Source organism: Anolis sagrei, chromosome 4 (genome assembly GCF_037176765.1).
Source record: "Anolis sagrei isolate rAnoSag1 chromosome 4, rAnoSag1.mat, whole genome shotgun sequence".
Lineage (NCBI taxonomy): Eukaryota > Metazoa > Chordata > Lepidosauria > Squamata > Dactyloidae > Anolis > Anolis sagrei.
In genome coordinates this window covers 31069045-31083656 of record NC_090024.1, presented here as the reverse complement: position 1 = coordinate 31083656, position 14612 = coordinate 31069045, and the positions used below count along the sequence as shown (strand labels likewise).

Genomic DNA, 14612 nt, shown 5'->3' with positions numbered 1-14612 from the left:
AGTGAGACTTTGAAGCTGAAAGGTCATTAAATTCTAATCAAGGTGGTCAATTGCAACATTCACACTTGCCTCAAGCAGACAGGAGATCTTTCTCCCACCCTGGACATTACACAGATATATAAACCTCACATACCTTGTTTCCAACAGACCTCTCAACTGTTGAGGATGTCTCCCGTAGATGTGGGCAAAACGTCAGGAGAGAATGCTTCTGGAACATGGTCATACGGCCTGGAAAACTCACAGCAACCCAAATCTAATGACTACTTGTATTGTGAGTAACAGTGGTTTTGTTCAGTGGAGAGAAGACAAATGAAATAGTACTCATACATTTATTTCAGGTAAAATGCAGTATACACACATCTTGAGCAAATGAAAATAGCAAATATACAAATATCATAACAAGTGTTACCAAGTAATGTATCTGGCACTACTAGTGTTAGGTGGTTAAAGAAAATGGTAAAGGGAAACCTGGAAGAGGACTGCAGCCCATGGCAGATATCTTCGCATATGCTAAACTTTCAGTAGCACCATTAAGGGGAACTTACCAAAAACAATATAATTAAAAATAAAAACAAACCACAAAACAAAATATTGGAGACTGTTCTGCCAAGATTCATGTCTCTCTCTCTCAGGTGAGTTCAGAGGTAAATCTTCACGAACTGTGTAGCAAGCATCTCACAGTGCAGATGCCTAAGCTAGTTTCAACCTTGTGTTCAGCTAAAGAGCATCCACAAGCAGGGCAAACAGGGCTCCCCTCCCCAAGCTAGCTATAGCTAGAGCTCAGCTTTTGTATATGTGCAAGCTCGGCACTGTGCTTTTTCCCTCCGCAAGTGATTTGCAAAGGGATGTCAGAAAAGTTGACTGCTAAAAAGCCTGAGTGAGTCTTTGGTCGTCTAATACTTCAGTATTATGATACTCCTTAATCTACCACAGTACACTGATCTGCTATAGTTTTCCTTTAGATTCCAAAAAGCTGGCAAAAGAGGACATTCCGGAAAACTTGTATACAGTGAAAGTATAAGACCAGGCACTCAGAACCCCAGTCTTCTCTCCAAAAGGCACCAAGAATTAAACAGCATAACAAAGTCCCCTTGTGAAAGGTGACAATCAGATTCTCTACAATGATTACAACTTAAAATGATTTTACAATATGTAGCTATCATAAACCTTATCTCCTGTGGTCAGTTGAAAGTATAATTAAATTACCTCCATTGTCTTAACACGGAGGCGTCATTTTGCTAACTATTATATTTCAAGTACCTTTTTTTGTATTTAAGGTTAAGCTAAATACCATAGCCTTGCTCAAAAAATGTGTGTCTCAGCATTACTTAGATTACATTCTGCTCCAGGAAAAAAAATTGTCACACTGAAATATATTTGGTATGATTACAGCAATTTACTTTTGCTAGGTACTGTCTTACAGCGGCATGACGTTAAGACGCTGCTGTGTGCTAGAAATCTACTTCGGAAGTTCCACATGAAACTTGAACCAAGCAGTCATTCTAGCCTTTATTGTGAGCCATCTTCTCCCGCACCCAAGTACACCAAATACAGACCTTCAGCAAAGTTATGGCAAGAATACAAAACATCAACATACTGTTTCATTGTAATGCACTTGTTAAAACCTTCATGTTACTTCACATAGCTCCGCAACAGAGTTCCACGTAAGCCTTAATAGAGACATATATAAAAAGTAAATTGCATCGGAGCTTTGCTTCTCCTGGCCACTTCAAGTTACCTGACTAGGGCTCTTAGTGGTAAACAGATTTATGCAGCACAAAAAAGGTTTAAATCTCAGTCTGAATTGTAGTGTTTAATTCAACAGCATGTTGTGAATGATTGTTGTTGGTTTCTTTCGGTGTTTCCCTAGTACCCACATCTGCACCACTGGAAGTCCCATTATGAACACATTCTTCAGCAATGTAACTCAGTTGGGGAACCTCAGAGTTTGGAGCCGCTGGGATCAGCAACAAGTTGCCACTTTGGTGTGGAGAGTTTTCTAAATGGTCATTTTCTACCTCTGGGAGAATATTAACCGTAGTAAAGCGAGTGTGATAATCACTGGAGCCATGGCTACATGAGGTTTTCATACTTTCCATATCAGAGCAACTAAACTCAGAAAAGTGACTTGAGTGAGAATCAGCTACAGATGGGATACTGTCACTGAGGGAGGGAGAGTCAAATTCACTGGAGTTTGTACTTTGCTGCTCCAACAACTGAGCATCCATGTCCTCTCTGGTCTCGTTAATCTTCGCGCTACTCTTTTTTCTTAGTTTACCTTTGCATTTTTTCCCTGCTGATGCATCTTTGGACCGCTTGGTGGCACTACATTTGTTCTCTGACAAGCAGGCTGAGGAACAACCAGCGTTACTACGACCTGCGGCACTACCGTCATCAACACTACTGCTTCCACTATTGTGTCTGAATTTTGTTGGCTTCGATTCAATGTCTACTTGCACTTCCATGCTGCTGCTGCCGTCCCTGGTTAGGAAACAGAAAGGACAGAACCCCATCATTATGGCTATAACAAACAGCCATGTTATTTTAGCCAAACTATAAACAAACTACCAAAAATGTAAAAGATTAAACCGTTAAACTTGATTACCCAGTCTGCCATTCATCACAACATTCGCTATAGACAAACTTCCATACAGGGATCATACTCCTCCTGCTTGATATTGTGAATGCTAGCCATCCCTATGAAGGGTGTGTTCAGAAGACATATGGCATCTTATGACATCATTTCCTTTGTATATTTTTTCACATGAGTTCATAATTTTGGAACGTTTATGACTTTTCATGTGGAGGGGCATTTTCCTTGATGTTCATAGAGGGAAATGTGCTACACAAACAGCCCCATCAGCTCTAGAAATCTTGCAAATAAGCCCTTAAATATATTATCACACATTTAAAAAAAGTTGGCTGCTTGCTTCATGAGTATTGTAAGGTGAGATATATTCATAATCCAAGATGGGAGGTTGTGGGCAGATATCTTATCATCATTCACTATCAGCATAACCCCATTATTAAAGGGTTTTTTCCCATGTCTGGAGCGACTTGAGAAACTGCAAGTCGCTCCTGATATGAGAGATTTGGCCATCTGAAAGGACATTGCCCATGGGACGCCCTGATGTTTTACCTTCCTATGGGAGGCTTCTCTCATGTCCCCGCATGAGAAGCTGAAGCTGACAGACAGGAGCTCACCTCACTCCCTGGATTTGAACCAGCAAGCCTTTGGTCAGCAGTCCTGGTACCCACCCTGTCCATCTTCCACAAAGATTTAAAGACATGGTTATTCCACTGTGCCCTTGACTAGACAATCCCCCAGATAGCTTGACCCCAACTATTTATTTATTTATTTTGGGCATTTCTATCCTGTTCCTCTCACCTCCGAAGAGGGACTCAGGATGGCTTACAGTAGGAAAGTCATTAGATGCCAAAAAGCAATACATTAAAACACACATCTACAATTAATACAATTAAAACAATTATAAGCATTCAAAACGGTTCGCCGGTTCACAACATAATCCAAATCAGTCCATTGCAGTCCACTAAAACATTCTTTTCCCAGTTGATCAATTTATTGCACAAACACCTGATCCCAAAGCCAGGATTTGAGTTTTTTTCCAAAAGGTCAGGAGGGAGGGGGCAGATCTAATATCACTGGGGAGAGAGTTCCACAGCCAAGGGGCCACCACGGAGAAGGCCCTGTCTCTCATCCCCACCAGTCGAAACTGCGAAGAAGGTGGGACGGAGAGCAGGTCCTCCCCAGATGATCTTAACGCCCTTGGTGGTTCGTAGAGGACAGGTAAACTGTGCCAGAACCGTTTATAGGCTAAAGTCAGCACTTTGAATTCTGCTCGAAAGCTAATAGGCAGCCAGTAGAGCTGGTGTAACAGGGGAGTTGTGCGCTCCCAGTACCCCGGTCCAGTGAACATCCTGGCTGCCGAATGTTGGACTAGCTGGAGCTTCCGAGTGGTCTTCAGAGGCAACCCCATGTAGAGCGCGTTACAGTAATCTATTGGGGATGTAACAAGAGTGTGGACCACTGTGGTCAAGTCAGACCTCCCAAGATACAGGCAACTAGGATCCAAAATTTTGTCCATGCACTTTACTATTGTGCTGGACTTATATTTATAATGCTCTATTCTCCCTTTGGGGAGATGGAGGCAGGGTACAAAAATAAAGTTATTATTATTATTATATTACTATTCTAAATATGAGGATGTAGTTGCTCTAAGTTGAGATCTTCTAGTGTTAAAGTCATGAGACTATGGATCCAGGAATTTCCTTTTTTATGTAAAATGCTTGAATAAGACAGTACCTCATTTTAAAACAGAGAAAATCAGAGCGGCTCCAATGTTCTGAGTTGAAATGTTTGGCTACATGTTGAGAATATTAACTTGTGTGATCTAAAAATTGCCAGCTTGTTTTACAAGCTCACTTTTATTTTAAGCAACTGCAGAGAACAGAAACTGAAACTTTTTGCTTATTAATTAAACCATCCTGTTCTGCTCTTTATATCACTTTAATCTCTATAGATAGTGAGAGCGGGGCGGCGGGTGGAAAGATAGATTAACCACATCCAATCCTGTGACAAGTGCTACTTATATGCTTTTAAACTTTTAAACATACACAAATATGTGACTATTTATACAGATACATGCTCACACATGGAAACATCTATGAAGAACAAGGTGCTTTTCAGTTGTTCCAATGCTAACTACAGATAAAAGTTTTCTTTATCAGCAAGTAGCCATAGGCTATCCACCATAAACCTGAATTCAGATGACTCTGTGTTACACATCTAAGAGAAAATTTCAGGCAGGCTAAGTCTATTGTATCTCGTTTTGAATTTTTGATTGATTTTTTTTTGAAAAAGATATAAAGCTCTAAATCCTAGAAAGCCTAGTCACAATCATACCAGAGACATTTCCATTTAGGAGAACTCATTCATGTTGCGATCACTGATTTAAGTACTTTCATACTGAATATTTGTGCCTTTGTATTGCTTAGGTGAGGGAAAATTCCTCCTCACCCAGTTTCTACACCATCAGTCTTACCTGTCCAACGGGATGTAGGAATTTATAATGGATCCAGCCATTGCTTTGGTGCTGGCATTATCACTAACTGTTCCTAAGCTAACGGTGCCCGATTCTCCACTTAAACTGGATCTCTCCTTCTGCACATCTGCTTGGACTTCCAACCTACGGGAGAAATTAAGTATTATTTCAGTAATTATCTAGTTTTCAAACTATACTGCAGTTAAAGTATAGTGTTGGAGTTCAGCCTGTGACTGTGTCTAATGATCACGGTACTCTGGATGTTGGGACTGACAATGAGAGTCATGTTTCTTATTAGGTTTCTAATGATGAGTTTGCAACATATAGTATGGCCCACCTTCCAATTTTGGAGGGGGGGGGAATCAAATGTATAAAATTTATCACTACAATACTGTGTGAAATCCTAAATGGGTTGCCAAACGCAATACTTTCCTTCCTCCAGAGTTAATGTGGCAAGTAGGCTCAGATTACAGTGGTATCCCAAGTGTTCTCCAACCTAAAGCAGCCTTCCCGCCCTTCCCCCCTATTATTCCTGAAACTTCCAAGGCTTAACCCAATTATTCCTAGACCCAAAGACACAATTCCTTATGCCATAGTTTCACATATTCATCACAGCCAACTTAAAATATTGGCGGACTTTGGGAGACCATGACAGAGGATGATGGGACTTGCAGTCCACCTACATCCAGAGAGTACCATGACTCATAGAATCATAGAGTTGGAAGAGACCTCGTGGGACATCCAGTCCAACCCTCTGCCAAGAAGCAGGAAAATAACATTCAAAGCACCTCCTCTGCCAATGGATCTGGATCAAACTTGGCACCCATACCCATCATGACTATCTTAAACACTGGCAGGGTTTGGAGGGCAATGACAGACAATGATGGGAGTTGTAGTCCAACTTTATACTGGCAAGGTTTCAGGATGGATTGACAGGATGATGGGAGCTTTACTCCACTCCCATCCAAAGAGACCTATGCATTTCTAATGGGAGCATTCATAAAACCTGAAATGAAACCATGGGTATTTCTTATAAGTAGCGTTACAAAATACGTAACCTGGGCATCACCGGTTACTTAAAGTACTTCACCTTATTCATTACAGTTGAGAGCCACAGAAATCAAGAAAGAGAGCTCTCCTTTATTCCAAGTGTATATAATCACTGTGTTCAAACTGCCCGTATGACAAAGTATAATCAAAAGACATTGATATGATAGCATCACCGTAAGTAGCTGCAACATACTCTCGGTGCAATTTGTTTCTTAGACACAAAAACAGGACTCAACGCTGGGCTAATACTGGCCAAATTCTTTTACCTGTTAAAGCAGTTGACCATTGCACTTCCTGATAAACTCCCTGTTATGCTGGCTCCTGCCAGAGCCATGGTGCTGGCCGTCTCACTCAGGTTATCCCGAATGGCTCCTATTCTGTCCATGTGACTGCCACTTGCGCTCAGGCTTCCAGTTAATCCTCCAACACTCTCTTCTCCAATGCTAGGGTTATGACGTGCCTCCGCTACTGATGTGGTATCTACATTTGAAAAGGGGTGGCAGTTAAAAAAATAATGGGAAAAACATTTTATTAAGCTTTTCCATCCATCCCATTAATTGAAAGTGAGCTATTGGTACCAGACTAATATAGCTGAAAGGGCAAGAAAGCATCTACTACGTATCTACTGACTACAGGCGAGTTTAAAGGAAATGGAAGAAAACAGAAAAAAGCAAATTATATTTTCATTTCAAAGAGCACTTTTTTCTTGAAAAGGAAAGTGGGGAGGGGATAACAGAGGGGGACTTCTTGAGTAGTTCTGCCAAATTCTGGAACTCCTTTCCAAGGGAGGCCAGAATGGGCTTCTCCTCATTATCATTTCATCAGGCTTTTAAAATAGCAGGTTTTTAAAGAACAGGTCAGCAGGTGCTGTAATGTTCTAAACTGAACTGTTTTAAACAACATTTCATCATTTTAAAAATTGTTTGTATTCTTTTAAACCTAATGTTGGAATAGTTTTGATATTGTGAGGAGTTTTTTGTCATGAATATTAAAGTAGAATTAACCAATTTGCGGGTGGGGGAGATGATAACAGTGATAATAATAAATTAATCAGCAGCAGTAACAGCTTGCTGGGGCAAGCAGTATCTAACAAACTTTTACCAATTTCCTCACTGCAGTCATTGCAAAAAACTTAACTGCCGATTTCAAGAGGGCACCAATAGAGAAAGGGCATGTGAATTAGTGTGGTGTTAGGCAGCTTCTAGTTTAAATGGCTCTGGTGATTGTAGACTGCAGCTACTCATCTCCTGACAGAGAGGGATCACTATGGGTTGTGGCACAAGAAACAAAGTGTTTGCCGAATAATCAAGAACCAGAGCATACAATATGTCATAATGGTTCCTAATGGCTCAATAAGAACCTCACTAGCCAAGAAATAGCAGAAATATGGACGACATCCCAAATAATAGTAATCATAATATCCCTTACCTACTGCTGCATTGGTTCCACCAACAGTTATATCATTTTCATCATCAAATTCTATTCTGACACCTTTCCCATTTCCAGCAGATACGCCACAGCCTCCACTTCGACAAAGGGAGATGGGAACTACGCCATACACATAGGCCAACATAATTGGGACACCTATACCTGGAAAGAAAATGAAGGACATTACAATGCATTTGGATACATCGTGTACCTCTTTATAAAATAATCTGTATCTCCTAATTGTGCCATTTAAGAGACTAAGAAGGTCTAGTCGGGTCTGAGTCTGGGAGGTGGTGCTCATCTCCATTTCTACACCAAATAGCCGGCGTTGCCCATAGACACCTCCAAGGTCATTTGGCCAGCATTACCTTCCTGCATAACCTATTGATCTACTCACATTTGCACTGCTAGGTTATCAAAAGCCGGGGCTAACAGTGGGAGCTCACCCTGCTCCCCAGATTCAAACCACCGACCTTTGGATCATTAAGTTCTGCAGCTCAGTGGTTTAACCCATGTGCCATCACTACAACAAAATTAACGTAAGAGAAAGCACATCGGCCTTCAATACGTAGGAAGACAACACACCCCATTCCTATGATCTCCTAGATACAGGAGTTTGGTAACATAGAAATATGCCTACAACACCTTCTTTTTTACTTTGTAGGTCTATATATACACTTTTTGTAACTATGAATCTTATCTTTTAAATGAGACATTTAAAGCATGTATTAAGCACACATACATCTTCAAAGCAAAGACTCCATTTTTCAAGAGAGTGCTACTACACCTACTTTTCAAAAGATAACTAGGAGAAACACCAGGTGGAAGAATTACATTCCAGCTTCTTAAGGTTGTTAAACTAGTTTTGGTGTGAAGCAACACTTTTGACATTTTAAATTTATGTCTTATGACTGCATATTTTAATATAAAATGTATCTTTTCATCACTGCCTTTCTGAGAGGCTTGTTAGGGATTGTGTTATATAATACAATCAACTTAAAAAATAAAAAATAGATTGATCTCTGCCTGCTACTTAGATAATGATGTAATATAGCAAATCAAAGTCTGTTTACAAGCCACCAGAACCCGATTCAGATAGCTCTTGATTTCTGAGATGATATTGTTAGAATTAATGTTATGATCCTACAATGGAACATAGCGCATTTAAATTATCCTTCAAGTAAAATATCCACAATCACTAACACCATACTTATAAACAATGCAATAAATGTTGTTATGAAACTTTTTATTCCAAAATTCAACAAAACAGAGGGTAGGAAGCACAAAAGTTTGAGAGGTCCAGAAATATTTTGTTAAGTAGACTGGCTTTGTCAAGAGTGCAATACAGGCCATTGTTTTTAAAAAGATAATTCTTCAGTGTGTGGGAATCTACAAGGTTCTGATATACAACCTTATGGAATTAATATAGTCTAATATTAATTTTAAGCCCATTGTTTATATCATCTCTCAGGTAAAGCAACAGGATTGTATTAGAAATCAAAGGTTCAGCGTTCTGTATGTGTTGCCTTTTAAACTACATGCCTTTCCACAATTGTTTATGTATTTGTTAGTACTGTTCAAATATGGCAGGATGTAGGATGAATATCCCCAAAACAATGACAGAATTAAAAAAAATGTTAAACTAGAGAAATTAACATCCAATTTTTGTACTTCACATTTCAATTATGATATAAAAAGTAGAGGTTTCCCTTTGACATTAAATCTAGTCAAGTCTGACTCGGGGGGGGGGGGTGTGCTAATCTCCATTTCTAAGCCCAAGAGCCGGTGCTTCCTGTAGACGCCTCCTAGGCCATGTGGCCGGCATGACTTCATGGAGCGCCGTTACCTTCCCCCCGGAGCGGTACCTATTAATCTACTCACATTTGCATGTTTTTGAACTGCTAGGTTAGCAGAAGTTGGGGCTAACAACAGGAGTCCACCCCATCCTGCAGATTCAAACCACTGACCTTCCAGTCAGCAAATTCTGCAGCTCAGTGGTTTAACCCACTGTACCACCACGGCCCCTCAATTCAGATATACATGATTTATCTTGGTGTAATACATTACCTAAGAAAATATTTTTCTGATCATTTTAGCTAGTAAATATACTTACCTACAGTGACTGCAGCTACCACTGGTGAAACAATTACAGATAAAGTTACACCACCTGCAATGGCTAAGTTCCTCTTATGCTTTGAAATGTCTTTGCCCTCATAGCGATTGTGAATCTTAGCAAGAAAAAGAAAATAACAGGATTTTAGAGTTCATTGTGCATATCACAGCTGGAATATTACAAAATATAGAAATGGTTCCTTCAACCTATTTACCATACATATTCTGTATGTCCTTAAGGTATAAACCTGCCTCTAATAAAACTTCATTACTTCCGTTTGATATGTACATGGTGAATGTTGCAAAAAATCTCCATCTCATGGCAGATTTACTTACAAAATTCATATATAGTATTCTACCACTTTTATATCTGCCTCTTTTTCTTGCATATTTCATACACTATGCAACTAACCCAAACCTTTTACTCTTCATTCCTCAAAAAGCAATTTCTCCCAAACAATGTTTTCTGTGCACCAGTGATTCACATGTTCCCCTCCTTCAACTATATGTTAACCCAAATAACTCAATTCTCACCCTTCAAGTAGGCATACTATCTCACCACACTAGAGAATGAATCCAATTTAAATCTGGTTTCTGCCTCCTGCAGAATTCTGGGGTTTGTAGTTTAGGGAGGAGCCTTTAACAGTCTTGCTAAACTACAAACCCCAGAATTCTGCAGGAGGCAGAAACCAGATTTAAACTGGATACATTCTCTAGTGTGATGAAGTAATCAACATATTTATTACACTTTACTCTAAATCTCCAAAATGAGCACTTCCATAGTTCCACTAACAATAGTGATGATAACACTATGTAACAAAATTTGAAAAAAAAAATCTGTTCCTGGTTTGAAAGTATTATTTCCTGTTTAATTGTGTGGTACTTGCTTTGAAAGCAGTTGTTATACTCCAGAAACTTCATTTTTCTGTCTGCGGGTAGTACTATTATTTCCTTCAGTCTAGGGCTCTATGCACTTAGTTTGTAATTTCCTTAATGAAAATATGCAATTTTTAACCTTTCAATGTGCAGACTGCAACAAAGTTTCTGAAGTTTAAGAAACCTTTCCCATGTTTTTATGACAGAACCAATTAGAAAATGACATTTGTAACCCAGGAACAAAAATAGTGTTACATAAGGAAATTGAAAATGGTTATATTGTGAGACTACAGGGAATAAAGTCATATGTCGACAAAGCTTTCACAATTTAATAAGGAAAAACAAATACATTTAAAAAAACTAGAAAAAAATAGATAAAAATGAAAATGTTAGGGTGAGATCAAAACAACATACAGTGTAATACTGGTCAAACAGCATTCCTTTTATATCGGAATACTGTCTACTCAAATGGCATTAAAAAATACAATCGCTTTACCTTACGCCCCACATAAACTGGGATTCCAATAATCATAGCTGGAATAGCAATGCCTGCTATTAAGGCAATTCCGACAGGTGCACCAACAAGCGTTCCCAACTGCCACAGTATTTTCTTCTTCCGACTCCAAGGTTTTTTCCCCCAAAAGGTACAACCTGAGGGACTACAAAAGACAATTCAGTTATGTCTTGTCAAGCAATGACTAAAAGAAAGAACCATTGTAAGTTACCATTCATATGTAATCAAATTACTATTTAATACAGATAGTCAGTATGTAGCCATTAATAATTCATTGCCTAACGTTTTAATTTTTAAAACAAATGGAAGGGAAATGGGGATTAAATAGATTGATATGAAAATGCATATTCAAGTACAAAAAATATTTTACACAGGTTGAATCTTCCTTATTTGAAACACTTCAAAAACTAAAACTTTTTGCTGCCTTTGAGGAAAGGGGTAGTCATAGGTGCCTCCTGAGATTTTCCACAAGGTGTTCCAAGGAAGGAAAGACAACAGGGAGAATGGGGAAAGACTTCACTTATAAAGGCCCATGTAAAAAGCAGATGCCCTGGAAACACATACCTCCAGACAGAAGGGGCCAACCTGATGACTGGAGGGAAGCACTTGAATCTCCTTTAGGGCTTACCTTGGGGGGTTTGCCTCTTTCCTTTGGGGCTCTATGGCTCAAGGGGGGGGGGAAGAGTTCCCAGGGATGGCCTCCCAGTAATGGCAGGCCATGTCAGCAAACCATCAATGTGGAGTGCCTTCGAGGTCAGGTGTTTTGCCCAGTGGTTGGCTTGACAGGTAGTCTGAGAATGATGCCTGGCCTAACACCATTACCCATGCCGCAGTGTTCCCCCACAACTAGTTACTTAGCTCAATTATAGTTTTCTAATTAGGTCAATAAACGGCCCATTTATTTCTTCACATCTTTTGTCTGGTCTCTTTATTTTGCGGTGGAGATTCAATAGGCCATGACAGCGAGAGTGAAGCGACACTGTTTATGGCCACCTATAACCAACCCAGTGCAAGGCTACTTTGCTAAGAATGTGGAAAGTGTGCCAGAGAAGGATCCAGGATGTCTGCTTCTTGCAAGGGCTTTTTCTAATTGGATTCCTATCCCCTTTTCCCTTATCAGAATTCTGGCAGCAATGTGACTTTCTCTTATTCCCTACCCTTCATTCATCATGTATATGCAAATAAGATATTCAAAAATAAAAATAAAAACCTAAATTAAAAAAAACCCTATTCCTAAGCATTTTGTATAAAGGACTCAACATGTATATACTTTTTAACGCCATGTGAATATGCTTTGTTACACAACTGGAGCTAAATTTGGGGGAGAGCATGATTTAACAATTGAAACTTGAACAAACATTTCTTGGTCTATGTATTAAATCAGGGTTCTTTAGCCTGGGATGGAAGGTGTATTTGACACCCTGTTTTGGTCAATTTCTTGAAAACCATTTGACAAATTAGGCTTTGTGTTGCTTTGCCTTCAAAAAAAAGGGGGTAAGACTGCATTATGTATGCTCCACATGTCTTAATTATCCCTGGGCATAAGCTCCAAAGTCTGTGACCAAAGACATGGAAGGACTATGTCCTATTGGGAACCAAGACTGCCACACAGAGAAATCAAAGTGAAAGTATGGCAGCCTGACAAGAACAAAACTTTATACATTGTTAACAGACTAACGTAAAAGGTCTGGAGCGTAATTTGGTAATAATAAATAATAATAATAATAATAATAAAACTTTATTTCTACCCTGCCTAAAAAGAAATAAACAAATCACAAATCAACTAATAACACATTATTCATCAACATAAGAAAATGGTGAAACATTACAACAAAGTAGGCATCACACAGCTAAAATACATGTTAAACGAATAAGCACTTGTAAACAAACCTTAGAAATTAAAACTAATGGGATGTAAACATTAAAAAATTAAAAGCCAGAATAACAGGTAAGCATGTACTTCTGCAGTAGACACCCTAAGGGAGAACTCTCTTTTGCTAACACCAGAAGATTTCCCTTTCAAGCAGTTTAAAAGCCAATGCATCAGGATTTCATGATGGCATAAATTACAAAATATATTAAATATGCATTTCCAAGAGAAATTACATTTTTATACATTTAAAACTATTTCTCATATATACCTTAAATAATGCAAGTCTGAGATCTCCTTCATACACAGCCAACAGAATTCACAACCACACACAGCACACGTCATGTGATTGCAGCTTCCATCGTTCATCTTTATTATATAAGCAGCACAGCGCGGGCATGGCTTTATGTCATCAGCTGCTTAGAAAGAAAATTTTAAAACTGTAATGACCATATTGATTCCAAGAATAAACACAATTAAACTATAGTTTGAAAATGTTTTTGACTTTTAACTAGATGTTCAAGCATTAGAAAGCAATGCAAATGTCACTGAACCCAACAATTATCTATGAATTTAATTTTTCCATGTTTACTTCAAGTTATTTCAGTACATGTTTGACTTGATATTACTGGATGAATGTTCTTTCAATTTCTTTTCCAAAACTTACAACATTTGGATTTTAGATATAGGCCACAACAACAAAATTTATACAAACAGATAAGCATCTACAATTTGAAATTTTCAACTTCATCTCAACGTAACAGAATTACATTGCAAAATGACCTGGGGACCAATACGCTCAGTTTCACCAACTCACATACAACAAAATATGCCCTCCCTAGAAATATTCTAGGTCAGTGGTTGTCAACCTGTGGGTCCCCACGTGTTATGGCCTACAACTCCCAGAAATCCCAGCCAGTTTACCAGGTGTTAGAATTTCTGGGAGTTGAAGACCAAAACATCTGGGGACTCACAGGCTGACAACCACTGTTCTAGGTCCTCCAGGTGATACTTGCACTGGAAGTTAACGTGGCATTGCTCTGGAGGACACAGAAAATTCCTAAAGATGTACCCTCTCTATGAATTTTAAGGTCCTCCAGAATAATGAGTCTATGATAACTTCCAGCAGAATATCAATAAGGCATAAGTATCTATATCAAATGCTCAAAAATGGTATCAATAGAAATAAAGAATTCAAAAACAATTTTTAGTTCTCATTACCATTAGTTCTCATTACCGTCATACAAACTTAAATATATATGTTCTCATACAAATTTACTTAAATATATGTATTTATAATAAAGTATGTCCGCCTTTCCTTACAGCCCCAACTGGGTACTAACTTGTTTATATACTGTAATACATTATGAATACATATATTTAAGTTAAGTAAATCTGTATGATAACATATATTTAAGTTTGTATGAGAACATCGACACTCTAGAGCCACTTTAACACAGTAGTGAGAACTAAAATTCGTTTTTGAATTGTTTATATCTATTGATACCATTTTCGTAATTTCCAGCAGAAGCCATTCATTTCAATAGTGTTTGGTATGATCCCCAGTTTCCTGTTTCCATGGTAAGTTGAGGAATGTATCAGCTCGCATTGTACTGGTTAGTCAAGTCTGTTCAGAAAATGTAAGCCATTCTGCATCTGCTGTATTCTCTTCCTTAGTTATTTGCACTCCTTAAGTATG

General features: G+C 38.7%; 1 protein-coding gene across 8 annotated transcripts in view; it reads right to left on the bottom strand.

The window, feature by feature from the left end:
- Positions 1-315: 315 nt before the first annotated feature.
- RNF19A (ring finger protein 19A, RBR E3 ubiquitin protein ligase) overlaps positions 316-14612 on the bottom strand; it is a 109247-nt gene continuing 94950 nt past the window's right edge. For 7 of the 8 annotated variants that reach the window (XM_060775666.2, XM_060775669.2, XM_060775665.2 and 4 more), the window contains 7 exons: positions 13185-13332; positions 11026-11188; positions 9655-9769; positions 7542-7703; positions 6380-6593; positions 5064-5207; positions 316-2481 (listed from right to left, as the gene is read on the bottom strand). In XM_060775666.2, the coding sequence (XP_060631649.2) occupies positions 1788-2481; positions 5064-5207; positions 6380-6593; positions 7542-7703; positions 9655-9769; positions 11026-11188; positions 13185-13332 (1640 nt within the window). In that variant the 3' untranslated portion in view covers positions 316-1787. The remainder of the gene's footprint in view (positions 2482-5063; positions 5208-6379; positions 6594-7541; positions 7704-9654; positions 9770-11025; positions 11189-13184; positions 13333-14612) is intronic. The other variant, XM_060775670.2, reaches the window with a different exon arrangement.